At 45.8% G+C, this 14,238-nt stretch overlaps 1 protein-coding gene across 4 annotated transcripts in view; it reads left to right on the plus strand.

Annotated features, from left to right (window-relative positions):
- KIAA1328 (KIAA1328 ortholog) overlaps positions 1-14,238 on the plus strand; it is a 343,620-nt gene that overhangs the window by 141,714 nt on the left and 187,668 nt on the right. For all 4 annotated transcript variants that reach the window (XM_068251844.1, XM_068251829.1, XM_068251853.1 and 1 more), the window contains 2 exons: positions 5,988-6,562; positions 12,385-12,474. In XM_068251844.1, coding sequence (XP_068107945.1) covers positions 5,988-6,562; positions 12,385-12,474 — 665 coding nt within the window. The remainder of the gene's footprint in view (positions 1-5,987; positions 6,563-12,384; positions 12,475-14,238) is intronic.

Here is a 14,238-nt window from a genome sequence, read left to right on the forward strand (position 1 = left end):
CTACCTCCTGCTTTCATAGAAGCAGACATAGGTATAACGTCCTGTGTTTACAAAGTAGCAGCTCTGCTGAGGCAGCCAGCTGACACAGCTGAGAGATCAAATTACAACTTGTGATTAGACACAGATGAGGGGGAATTAGACAAGCTAAACTCTAAGTACACACAGGGTGCATTTCTCTGTTTTTCTTCTGTCCTGAGCAAGAGTTATGCTGGGAATACACAATGAGATTCTTCAGCAGATTTACTGTCCAATCGATTTCCATTCACTTCTGTGAAAAATCGATCAGAAAAACGAGCGAAAATCAGATCGCACATGTTGGAAATTATCTATACAACCATCTATCTGCCAAAAAAATCTCCTGGTGTATTCCCAGCATTAAGGGCCACTTTAAGAATCTGTTCAGTGGATGGAAGGATTCGATCAGATAGATCTCTGAACAGATTATGATCTGAGAGTGCAAGTGACTGAAAGCGTATTGCAAATCACTGAAGCTAAATGGGTAGAGGGTGGAATGCTAAGTTACACATTTTTATACTTACTGGCTTAAATTCTGTTGCCTTGTTGTCTTACCCTCTAAGCCCTCACACTGCCACTGATAAGGTAAAGCACACATATACAGTGGTGTGAAAAACTATTTGCCCCCTTCCTGATTCCTTATTCTTTTGCATGTTTGTCACACGTAAATGTTTCTGCTCATCAAAAACCGTTAACTATTAGTCAAAGATAACATAATTGAACACAAAATGCAGTTTTAAATGATGGTTTTTATTATTTAGTGAGAAAAAAAACTCAAAACCTACATGGCCCTGTGTGAAAAAGTGATTGCCCCCCTTGTTAAAAAATAATTTAACTGTGTTTTATCACACCTGAGTTCAATTTCTGTAGTCAGCCCCAGGCCTAATTACTGCCACACCTGTTTCAATCAAGAAATCACTTAAATAGGATAGAAACCACCTTTATGCTTAAACAATGTATAGCACTCAGATGGCTCTCCCCAACCCCTCCTACATATGCTGACTGGCGCAATAGAATCAAAAATTCCCTACCCCTTAAAAAACTAATATACCACCATAGAGGCTGCCCTTCGAAATTCAACAAAATATGGGATTGCTGGATTGAAAATCCAGGCAGTTAACAATGTCCAAATTACAATGTTTATGCTGTTGTTTGCCCTTGTTTCCTACCATAGTATCTATTTACTCGGATACTCCTCTCCTTACCTCTACCCCTTCCCCTCTCCTTCCATGCCTACACCCACCTTTGGATGCCAACAAAACGAAATCTTCCCTCCTGATTTCCCTATCCTCTTCCCCACTCTCCCCCTCCTTTCCTGCTCTCCTTATGAGGTTACAGAGATGACACTGCTGTATAGATACTTCCTGTACACCATTTGTACCACTTACCTGTTGCCTAATTCTGCTCAACATTTGTATATTGTATTCTCTGTATCATCCCTGTTTTATATTTCAATAAAACTTTTGGTCAATGAAAAAAAAATAGGAGATATCTGACACAGAGAAGTAGACCAAAAGCACCTCAAAAGCTAGACATCATGCCAAGATCCAAAGAAATTCAGGAACAAATGAGAACAAAAGTACTGTAATTGAGATCTATCAGTCTGGTAAAGGTTATAAAGCCATTTCTAAAGCTTTGGGACTCCAGCGAACCACAGTGAGAGCCATTATCCACAAATGGCAAAAACATGGAACAGTGAAGAACCTTCCCAGGAGTGGCCGGCCGACCAAAATTACTGCCAGAGCGCAGAGAAAACTCATCCGAGAGGCCGCAAAAGACCCCAGGACAACATCTAAAGAGCTGCAGGCCTCACTTGCCTCAATTAAGGTCAGTGTTCACGACTCCACCATAAGAAAGAGACTGGACAAAAACGGTCTGCATGGCAGATATCCAAGGCACAAACCACTTTTAAGCAAAAAGAACATTAAGACTCGTCTCAATTTTGCTAAAAAACATCTCAATGATTGCCAAGACTTTTTGGAAAATACCTTGTGGACCGACGAGACAAAAGTTGAACTTTTTGGAAGGTGCGTGTCCCATTACATCTGGCGTAGAAGGAACACAGCATTTCAGCAAACGAACATCATACCAACAGTAAAATATGGTGGTGGTGGTAGTGTGATGGTCTGGGGTTGTTTTGCTTCTTCAGGACCTGGAAGGCTTGCTGTGATAGATGGAACCATGAATTCTACTGTCTACCAAAAAATCCTGAAGGAGAATGTCAAGCCATCTGTTCGTCAACTCAAGCTGAAGCGATCTTGGGTGCTGCAGCAGGACAATGACCCAAAAGACAGCAGCAAATCCACCTCTGAATGGCTGAAGAAAAACAAAATGAAGACTTTGGAGTGGCCTAGTCAAAGTCCTGACCTGAATCCTATTGAGATGTTGTGGCATGACCTTAAAAAGGCGGTTCATGCTAGAAAACCCTCAAATAAAGCTGAATTACAACAATTCTTCAAAGATGAGTGGGCCAAAATTCCTCCAGAGCGCTGTAAAAGACTCGTTGCAAGTTATCGCAAACTCTTGATTGCAGTTATTGCTGCTAAGGGTGGCCCAACCAGTTATTAGGTTCAGGGGGCAATTTCTTTTTCACACAGGGCCATGTAGGTTTTGAGTTATTTTTCTCACTAAATAATAAAAACCATCATTTAAAACTGCATTTTGTGTTCAGTTATGTTATCTTTGACTAATAGTTAATGTTTTTTGATGAGCAGAAACATTTAGGTGTGACAAACATGCAAAAGAATAAGAAATCAGGAAGGGGCAAATAGTTTTTCACACCACTGTATATATGTATATCTATCTATCTATCTATCTATCTATCTATCTATCTATCTATCTATATATATATATATATATATATATATATATATATATATATATATATATATATATATATATATCTCTATATATATATCTCTATATATATATCTCTATATATATATATCTCTATACACACACACACACACACACACACACACCACACACCACACACACACACACCACACACACACCACACACACACACACCACACAGACACACACACACACAGACACACACCACACAGACACACACACCACACAGACACACACACCACACAGACACACACACCACACAGACACACACCACACAGACACACACCACACAGACACACACACCACACAGACACACACACACACACACACACACACACACACACACCACACACACACCACACACACACACACACACCACACACACACACACCACACAGACACACACACACACAGACACACACACCACACAGACACACACACACACACACACACAGACACACACACCACACACCACACACCACACACACACACACACACACACACACACACACACACACACACACACACACACACACACACACACACCACACAGACACACACACACACAGACACACACACCACACAGACACACACACACACAGACACACACCACACAGACACACACCACACAGACACACACCACACAGACACACACACCACACACACACACACACACACACACACACACACACACACACACACACACACACACACAGACACACACACACACACACACACACACAAAGTTTTTCTTTAAAGACTCCAAACACTAGTCTAAATACACCATGCCAGCTTAGCAAGCAGAGTACCAAAATGTTACCTTTATGGTGTCGGAGGCCTCTACAGCTGAAAATGCTAGTTTAAAAATGTTAGTAACCTTTAGCATAGCGCAGTGGGGCCCCCCTGTGGCAGGGATGCAGCTGCTCCTTGGTGGTTGGTCCTGGTACTGAATGTCTCAGCCAGTCGTAGCCTGCAATGGCAGAAGTCAGTGGTGCGAAACGTGAGTGCGACAGGGTCTTCAGAGTTGGTACTTTAACCACTTCAGGATCACAGGTTTTCTTCCCTTAAAACCAAAACAACTTTTACATTTCAGCGCTCCTCCCATTCATTCACTGATAACTTTATTGCTACTCATCACATGTGAATGATCTATAGGTTGTTTTTTTCGCCACAAATTAGGCTTTTCAAGGGTGATATTTTATTTTAGTAATAATGTTATTCTCTATGCATTTTAAAAAGAAAAAAGAGAAAAAAATGAAAAGATACACTATTTCTATATTTCCAACCATAAAAAAAAAGCAAGGGAGGCTAGGATTAGATCAGGGTTGATCAGGGTTAATCAGGGTTGATCAGGGGTATATAGTCCTGGTATATTTATTTATAAGTCCTGGTATATTTATAAAATCCTCTAGGTGGCAGTCAGACTACAAGAAAAGAAGATCCAGTTACCTTGTAATCCTCTCAGGAGTGATTACAAGGTAACTGTATCTTCTTAAGTGCTGGCAACATTGTTTGTAAACCTCACAAATGAATGAGCACTGCTATTGGCTTATAGCAGTGCTCATTCATGGTTACAGGCATCTGATTGGTGATGGGAGTAATTACTCCCATTCATCAATCCCACCCAGAAATAAATGAAGCTGGTGCACGTGCACGTGCACGCACGGGGGCGCGCACCCGCGGGCGGGGGCGCGCGGGGGCGCGCGTGCACGCGCGCGATCGCGCCCGCACAGCACAATAGCGGCAGGGGCGTTTATAAACGCCCCTGATCCGCTAATTAAGTCAATAGGGGCGTAGTTAAGCGTCTGGGAAATCCGAAAGTGGTTAAAATCTAAACAGGATTCTATGGAGGAACTTTGTTTTTTGTTTGCATTTGAGAGTCCATTTTTCATAGCACAGTGGGGGCAATTAACAAAGAAAAGCTGCTACAAAATGTCAAGTAAAGTGAACACGCTGCTACTTCTGAAACTATTTGCGCTGCTTCCTATTCCGCCTTTGTAAGCGTAGCACCTGCGACCCACTGCGACAAACGTAACTGCCTGAGACAGATTTGTGACAGTTCTGAGACTGAAAACAGCTGCGCTCGTAAGAAGTGCTCTGCGGGAGGTTTTAGTTTTAATAACGGGACATTTTCTTGAGAGAATTGATTTAGCCTGTCCTGCCATTTTTAATTTCTAATTTGCATTCCTCACTGTGCAGTTAAATTTTGATTTAGAAAAAACAAAAACGGCAGTCTGACCTATTATCCTGAGATTGAAATGCTTTGCTGATTGTATTATAGGTAGGACAATGACTATATGCCGTTCGGTTGCAAATCCAATTCAAACTCCACCCTATTGATTTGTGTGTGAAATGTAATATCCTATGAATAATTTCATGAGGACAGTAGCCCACTGAATTCAGTCAGCATAACACTTTAAAAGCAAGGTAATAGGACAGGCCGAGCACTTCAAATGCAAGGTAATGGGACAGGCTGCCCTTATGAAACAGCAAAGAATACCACACCTCTTCTCTGTTACTATTCACATAATAGTGATTTACTGTTTGTTTCTGCTCTGCTTACACACACTGCTTTCTCATGATCATATGAGAACAGCTGAGGGATTTTGTTTTAGCTACAGAGAAGAATCTGAAGAGAAGGACCTGAACTTTTTCCTGTTCTTGGATGCCCCCCCCCCCCCCCCCCCCTTCAGAATGAGCTCTTCCTGGCTGTAAACTGTGTTTACTTTACACTGCATGAGGCAGACAAACACAGGAACACACAGAGCTGCAGCTGATGAGTTATTCACACACTGTGTCATGCTATATTTCTGTTTTCTATCATTCTAAAGAGATTCCAGTCACAGTATTACAGCCAGTGAAGATTGCTTCTGTATGCTGGATGTGCTGGACACAGTCCTCCATAGTAATGCCCCCACAGTGAGAACTGTTCTCTGCAAATGTCATAGTTTCTTCACATGAAAAGATGAAAAAAAGCCTTTGTCTTGCTAATTGCTAGCAATTACTGGAAACCTATGTGGCATTTAGAGTTTTTGTTAACTTCAACTCCTTCAAGTAAACATTTATTTTTTTGGTAATTTTTTCCATCTTAACTCCTTGAATGTTGTGTTTTTAAAGGTGCCAAAACTTCAGCGAGTGCCAACAGCGAGTGAACTGAACGGATCTTACCTCGGCCAGTGCCATAAAGCGAGCAACGAGCTGGAAAGATCCTGCGCTGCGACCACACGGCCCTTCTGCAGAAACGAACCATCCACTGCATGCGGCTTCCACTGTCAACCAAACAGGTGCTCTTTAGAGGACTTCCAGCGGCGGAAATGCTGCAGCATAGCCGATGTGCGCTGTGCGGGTTTGGCTCACCGGTGTGGTAGTGCCTTAGACCAGCCGCCACCTCACTGCTGCATGCACCAAGCGCCGCACAGCACCCCTCGGAGAGATCCGGCAGAACTCTTGCTCACGAAAGCCTCGGAAGACTGTTCCTCTTCCCAGCACTCCGCTATCTCCGACAGGAGTAAGACACTAGCTACCCGCGTGAAAGACTCTGCCGTATCCGAGCGACGGAAACACGAGTTAATGCTGCAGAAGATGGAGCTGGAAGTGGAGAAGGAGAGGCTGCAGCAGCTGCTGGAACAGCAGGAGAGTAAACTGCTGGAGAAACAGCAGGAGTTACTACAGACCAGGCTGGAGTCTGACAGGTGAGACTTCCCCTATCCACTCCTCACAATGCAGGGAATCTGTCATAAAGGTAGGCCAGGGGTGTCCAACTTTATCATGTTAGGGGCGAATATCTAAAACCTAATCTAAGTTGCTGGCCAAATTGTTTTTTTTAAAGTGATCTTAAAGCGGATCCGAGATGAAAAACTAACTAGAACGAGTAACTTGTCTATATATCTTATCTAAAGATTAGATAGTTTACACAGCAAATCTAGCTGAAAACCGCTTTAATAGAATATGATTATTTCTTCCTGTGATACAATGACAGCAGCCATGTTGTTTGTAAACATTACACAGAGGCAGGCTTATCTGCATCTTGAGCAAAAAAAACCTAATCCCCCCCCCCTCCTCCTCCCCTCTGCCTCTGAAATCTCTGTCTAGTAATACCTCCCCCTCATTCTGCCCAGACTGAGCTCCCATAAGCCCCGGCTACTGTCTGAAAGTGCCTTGGCTTTCTGAAAACCTGTGGGCGTGGCTTGTTTAGTTTATAGGGAATTAGAGTATTAAAACAAAAAAGTATTTGGCTTGAGGAATGCCCTATAAACAATAGGAAAGGAACACAATTATGCAATGAGTAAAAGTTCATCTCGGATCCACTTTAAACTCAAAACTTCCTCTCTACCTCTAAAAGATAAGCAGCAGCATAACCTTTAAATAAAAACACTTCTTTGTTACAGCTGATACAAATCCTACAATAAATCTGCAGTGTTTCTACTTCCTGCTTTCATGGAAGCAGACTTAGGGTAAACATCCTGTGTTTATAAATTAGCTGCTTTGCCATGGCTGGCAGCTGACACAGCTGAGGGATTACATTAATTGTGATTATACACAGGGGAGGGGGAATTAGGCTAAACTCTCTAAGTACACGCAGGGTGCATTTATCTCTATTTTCCTTCTGTCTTGTGCAAGAGTTTAGGTCCACTTTAAGATTTATCATTTATTGAACAGTCTCAAACTAAGTGGCATAATTATAGTGACCTCCCCCTTCTGCAGAGTAGTGCAGCGGAGCAGTTTAATATCCAGCAGCCACGTCTCTCGTAAAGGACACTTGAAGTGAGAGGATGATGAAGGCTGCCATATGTATTTCCTTTTCAACAATGCAGATTGCCTGGCCGTCCTGCCAATCTTCCGCCTCTGATTCATTTAACCATAAACCCTGAACAAGGTCTGTTGCTCTTACTCAAGTCTGACTGGAATAACTGCATGCTCATTTCAGGGCTTTGACTAAGAAACTACTGATGCCCGAAAGATCAGCAGGACAGCCAGGCAATGTTTATTGTTTAAAAGGTAATGCATATGGCAGCCTCCATATCACTCTTAACTCAGGTACACTTTAAGAAAAACAATTTTTGTTTCTTCGCTTGCATTCACATGTGAAAAATTGGTAAAATAAAAAAAAGAAAACTGTTTAGCAAGCCAAACGGGCGTAACTAGACTTTATAAGGCCCCCCTGCAAAAATGTTAGCATGGGGCCCCCTTGTCCCCGAACCCCATGCGGGTCATGTGACTGGGAGCCGAGTGTGTTCTGCTGTGAAGCAGCGTCTGGAAATAGGAAACCATTACACACGCTCCTGCACATGGTTTCTGTGAGTAAATGTGGAGGTTTCTCTGCTAATTGGCTGCACTTGCTGTTGGGGAGAGGGAGGAGGAGGCCCCCCCCCCCTGCGATGGCGGGGGTCGCAGGGGTGATTGCTACGCCTATGAAGCCAAATGCACTTTTTGAAGCATGAGAAAATTATATTGTAGGGAAAAATGTGAAAATAGCACAAAAATAATAGCATGAATGTTTATAGCATCAGGCTCAGTGTTTCAGCATCCGGAGTCTGGTTCCCCTGCTGTGATGTGCTGTAATATTGTGTCTGTCTGTCACCCTATCTCACTGCTGAATCACCATCATAAATGTTTATAGCCTAAAGGGGCCCATACACCTAACGATTTTCCCGCCAATATACTGCCGATCTGATCACAGTGATCGAAACGGCTGTGAAATCGCCACGCTCACCGCTGACAGAACGATCGATTTCCGTTCCCGTCGACCCATCCGTGCGGAAGATTTTTCTTGGTCGCCGGCGGGTCGGGAGTGCGTCGTTAGCGGCGTTCGAATGCACGACGACCGAAGCAATACAGCAGTAATACATTACCTGCTCCGGCCGGCACGAGTCCCCTGGTCTTCTTCTCCGCTTCGGGCTCCAGAGCTACACAGAACTTCCTGTCCCGGCAGGAAGTTTAAACAGTAGAGCGCCCTCTACTGTTTAAACTTCCCCTGGACAGGAAGTTCAGTAGCCGGAGCGGAGAAGAAGACTGCGGGGACTCGAACCGGCCGGAACAGGTAATGTATGCGGGGGGGGGGGGGGGGGGGGGCGGCAACAGCTCCACAGATTGTGATCGTTTTCAGGCTGAAATCGATTCACAATCTGTTTGCAGTAAAGGCAGCCATACGATACCTCTCTGCTCTCTGATCAGCTTCGATCAGAGAGGGATCTATCTGTTGGTCGACTCTGATGGCAAATCGACCAGTGTATGGCCACCTAGACTTAATCCTTCAGCATCTCTCACTCCAGAGGATTGCGTCTGTTTCATACAGAGACAGCACAGCTTCATTCTCTGTACACGTTAAAGTGAACATGAACTCAGAATTTCCTCTCTGCTCTAAAAGATAATCAAGAGCATAATAACCTTTACAGGAAATAATTTCTTTGTTACAGCTATTACAAATCCTGCAATAACTCTGCGGTGTCTAATTCCTGCTTTCATGGAAGCAGACATAAGGTTAACATCCTGTATTTACAAATTAGCTACTCTGCCAAGGTAGCCAGCTGACAAAGCTGAGAGATCAAATTACAGTTGTGGTTAGTCACAAAATACACACACTGTGCATTTCTTTGTTTTGTACTGTCCTATGCAAAAGTTCAGTTTCCCTTTAAGGCCTGTCTAAAGGCAAAAAGGAGAAATGGATAGCAGGACTGGTTCTGCAAGCGCATTGTGCCCTTCTCTCCTCCTCCTGTTTAGTCGACTCCAACTCTTTGTAATCATATGTACTTTTGCACGCCAAGTGTATCGGTCAGTCACTGCTTCTTTCAGCTGTTACACAGGCATGTTCATAGATTCACATATGCTGTCTATCCATCTTATCCTATGCCATTCTCCTCTTCTTTTGTCCTCTCATCTTTCCAAGCATTAATGATGCCTCCAAAGAATTCTGGTCTTATGTGCCCAAAATACTGTATTTAAGTTTTAATGGTAGTATCAGCCCTTCTAGCATCAACTACTAGTTATACAAGTAGTATCAACACTCTGGCCTTAGTGTTGAATAGTTAGATCAGGGGTGTCAAACTCCATCACAGAAAGGGCCCAAATCTAAAACCTAGTCTAAGTCAGGGCCAAGTTGCTTACTAAGATTTAGCTTTTACTGAACAGTCTCGAGCTAAGTGGCCTGACTATAGTGATCATGGTGGGCCTGCTCCTCCCCCTCCTACAGAGTAGCACAGCAGTACAGTTTAAAGTGAATGGGAACCCATACATAAATAAAAGTCAGATACTCACCTAAGGAGAGGGAGGCTCTGGGTCCCATAGAGCATTCCCTCTCCTCTCCCGGTCCCCACTGTTGCGCTGGCTCCCCAGAAAGCGGTATTCAACCATTTTGGTCAAATACCGCTGTTTTCCCACAGGCTTCGGAAATGCTTCGGGAGCCCGAGTGCTCCCGAAGACAGGCCGCTCTACACTGCGCACGCCCTCTATGACGCACTCGCGCGTGCGCAATATGGAGACGCCTGTCTTCGGGAGGATGCAGGGAGCACGGACACTGAGAGGAGGAGGATGCAGGGAGCACGGACGCTGAGAGGAGGAGGATGCAGGGAGCACGGACGCTGAGAGGAGGAGGATGCAGGGAGCACGGACGCTGAGAGGAGGAGGATGCAGGGAGCACGGACACTGAGAGGAGGAGGATGCAGGGAGCACGGACGCTGAGAGGAGGAGGATGCAGGGAGCACGGACGCTGAGAGGAGGAGGATGCAGGGAGCACGGACACTGAGAGGAGGAGGATGCAGGGAGCACGGACGCTGAGAGGAGGAGGATGCAGGGAGCACGTACGCTGAGAGGAGGAGGATGCAGGGAGCACGTACGCTGAGAGGAGGAGGATGCAGGGAGCACGGGCGCTGAGAGGAGGAGGATGCAGGGAGCACGGACATCCCGCGGGTGGCTACAATGCGCATGACAAGTAAAAATTGGAACTGTGCCTGCGTGGGACCAACTGCGAGGTCAGGCCCGGAGCAAAACCATTGTTTCCTTTAAACTGAAAACACTTCCATCAGAAACAGTCACCGGTGTGCTCCTCTGGATAGAAAGGCAGTGTACTGTCATTCTTTTACAGGTAGTCCCCGGTTAACGAACGAGATGGGCACTGTAGTTCTTAACCTGAATCCGTTCTTACGTCGAAATGCTGTGCCATCTCTGTCCCCTTTGCCTCCAGTGTACCCCTCTGTGTCTGTTTGTCCCCCTGTGCCTCTCTATGTCCCCTCTGTGCTTCTGTTCCTGCTGTGCCCCCTCTGTGCAGCCTCCTCTTTGACGCCCCCCCCGGACTCACCTCCCAATCGAGTCCAACGCTGTCTGTCCTCTCTCCACATCTAGCTCCCTCTAGCCACGTACAGCACCGCTTCCTGAATGTCATGGGACATACAGGAACCTGTATGTCATGTGAGATACAGGTTCCTGTATGTCACATGACATTCAGGAAGCAGTGCTGAATGTGGCTAGAGGGATCTGGATGCGGAGAGAGGAAGACAGGCAGTGTTGGACTCTGTTTGGAGGTGAGTCCAATGCTGCTGCGGCACGCCCCAGCACTTTGGGGAAGTTTGAAGCCGCTACTTCAAACTTTCCCCCATGCGGAAGTGACATCATCGCGACGGGATCTGGCCGTTCGTATCGGCGGGTCGTGCGTAACCCGAGGACTACCTGTACTGCTGCTTACAATGATACACATTTGAAGCTATCGAGGGCCACATAAAATGGCAAGGCCTGCAAACCTTGTGTTTGACACCTTTGGGTTAGATCGGGGATGTCAAACCACTCCTACGAGGGCCGAGGTCCTCACAACTCACAGCTCAAATGAATTGATGGGTCTGAATCAGGAAAGGTGCGGTCCATCAGGTAGAACACATTCCTCTCTTTCTCAGTCCATCCTAAACACTGGCATGGATCTGGCCCTCTAGGCCTGGAGTTCCACACCTGTGAGTTTGATCATCTGGCAGTCCAGAGAACTCGCAGTATCTTTCTCCACACTTACAGTACAAAAGTACATTTTTCTACGCATGACCCTATTTATAGTCCAACTTTCACAGCCATATGGTACTACTGGGAACACCATAGCTTTAACTATCCCGATCATTGTTGGTAAAGTGACATTTCTGTCCTTTAGTGTCCAAATTTTCCATAGCTTTCCTCTTGCGCAGCAGAGTGCACCCGATTGGGCTCGGCTATATCTCCTGGAGCCAGAGGGGGGAGATGGTACTGCGCCTGCGCTGGATCCCAAAGGTAACTATCGCCATGTGCTGCAGGTGCTATTGCTCCTGTCAGCGGATTTTCGTGGGAGTGCCAGTGCTGGATCAGGGTTACACAGGAGGACAGGGGAAGCCTCATTAGGATTCAGAGGTTTCCCCCTCCCGAGGTAAAAACCCCACGGGGGGGCACTTTTTTCCTTACTGGTTCTCTTTAAATTATAGTGTAGGGAGTTTAGTTCCTCTTTGAAAGATGTCTTGCCTGTAGTGGTCAATGTTATTGGCTCTTAAACTGTGCTTTATTTCTTTAGGAATCTACCTGCTGTACAGACCAGAGAGATCGCTGTTACCACTACACCATCACTAGGTGCTGCCCCGCTATGCAATGGCTCCATCTATAGGTAAGCAGGGGAACAGGCTCCTATTTTTATTTATCTTTCTTTTTATTAAAGGATACCAGAGCCCAAAAAATATGAGAAACAGGGGAGAGTAGACATGTATGGTGAGCCTTCCTGATGCTCACTGCTCCCACCGTCCTCCATTCTGCCCCCTCCGCTGCCTATAATTGCCCTCTGGCGCCCTCTACCGGTCGGCTGTGTCAGGCATCACTGCGCCTGTACTGGCCCAACTGCACACGTTCTAAAATACGCAACTGCGGCCGGGAACAGAACAGAGCATGGCGTCATCGTAACATTATGCTCAGATTGCTCCTGAAGAACGTGCAGGCGGGCCAGCGCAGGCGCAGTGATATCGGGCCTACCGGTAGAGGGTGACGGAGGGCAATGACAGGCAGCCTAGGGGGCAGAATGGAGAACTGGGGGAGCGGTGAGCATCGGGACAGCTCACCATACATGCCTGCTCCCCTGTTTCTCATATTCATTTGGGCTCTGGTATCCTTTAAAGAGAACCAGGTGCAAGAAGCGATTCTAGTATTTGGAGTGTTCAATAAAAATTGCCCTCCCATTTAAAGACTAACTACAGCCTGGTAGAAAGCTGGCCATACATTGATTTGGCCAACAGATAGATCCCTCACAAATCATTATCTGAGCGAGTGGCGTAGCAATAGGGGTTGCAGGGGTTGCGACCGCACCTGGGCCAGAGGGGCCCCTGATGGGCCCTCCCTCAACCACAGTATTAGCTCTCTATTGGTCCTGTGCTGATAATAATTACTTCTATTGTTGATTTGAATAGTAGTGATCATTGCCACACTGCTCCCCATCCCCCTCTTGCACCTCTGGCACTGTAGTTGCCATTGGCAGGTTTTGGCGCGCTGTATCAATTGTTATGTATAGAGTGCTTCAGGAGGGCGGGGCAATGTAAAACTTGCACTGGGGCACACAGCTCCTTAGCTATGCCATTGATCTGATAAGAGTGATCAAACTGATCAAATCCCTCCACACACTGCAAACAAATCTATTGATGATCTATGCGCACCGCCTGGTGTCTCTCCCAGGCTATGCAGGGTAGTCACCTGTCCACCGCACATCTTCTCTCCCCTCCCCAGGCTCTGCTTCCTGTGTCTTCTCTGCCGAGGGCCTGTGTCATGTGATTAACACTAGAGGTCACACGAGAAGAACCATGGCATGTATATTACCTGACCACTAGAGACCTCAAGCGTGTGTGCCCTCTAGTGTTTGCCACATAAAACAGGCCTCCGGGAGGGAAGAGACAGGAAGCAGAGCCCGGCGGTGGAGAGAAGACATGCAGCGGACAGGTGAGTGTAAGCTCAGCCCCTCCCAAACTAGAAAACTGCTAGAAACGCACTCCCAACCTGCTGCAGAGTGTGCAAAATCTTCCGTCCGGCATGATCGACTAAATTGATTTTGGACGAAAATTGATCAGGAATGGTTTGCTGCATCCAATTTCTTGCAGATTCAATCAAATTGGCCAGATATCGATGCAAAAAATCTGCTGTGTATGGCTACCTTAAACACTTCACAACTGAGGGGTTTTACCCCTTGAGCACAACAACAGTTTTCACCTTTCGGGTCTCCTTACATTCATTCGCCTATAACTTTACCATTACTTATCGCAATGAAATGAATTATATCTTGTTTCTTTTCGCCACCAATTAGGCTTTTAGGTGGGACATTATGCCAAGAATTATTTTATTCTAAATGTGTTTTAATGGGGAAATAGGAAAACATGTGGGGAAAAAAAATCAT

Source organism: Hyperolius riggenbachi, chromosome 1, assembly GCF_040937935.1.
Source record: "Hyperolius riggenbachi isolate aHypRig1 chromosome 1, aHypRig1.pri, whole genome shotgun sequence".
In the NCBI taxonomy this organism is placed as follows: Eukaryota; Metazoa; Chordata; class Amphibia; order Anura; family Hyperoliidae; genus Hyperolius; species Hyperolius riggenbachi.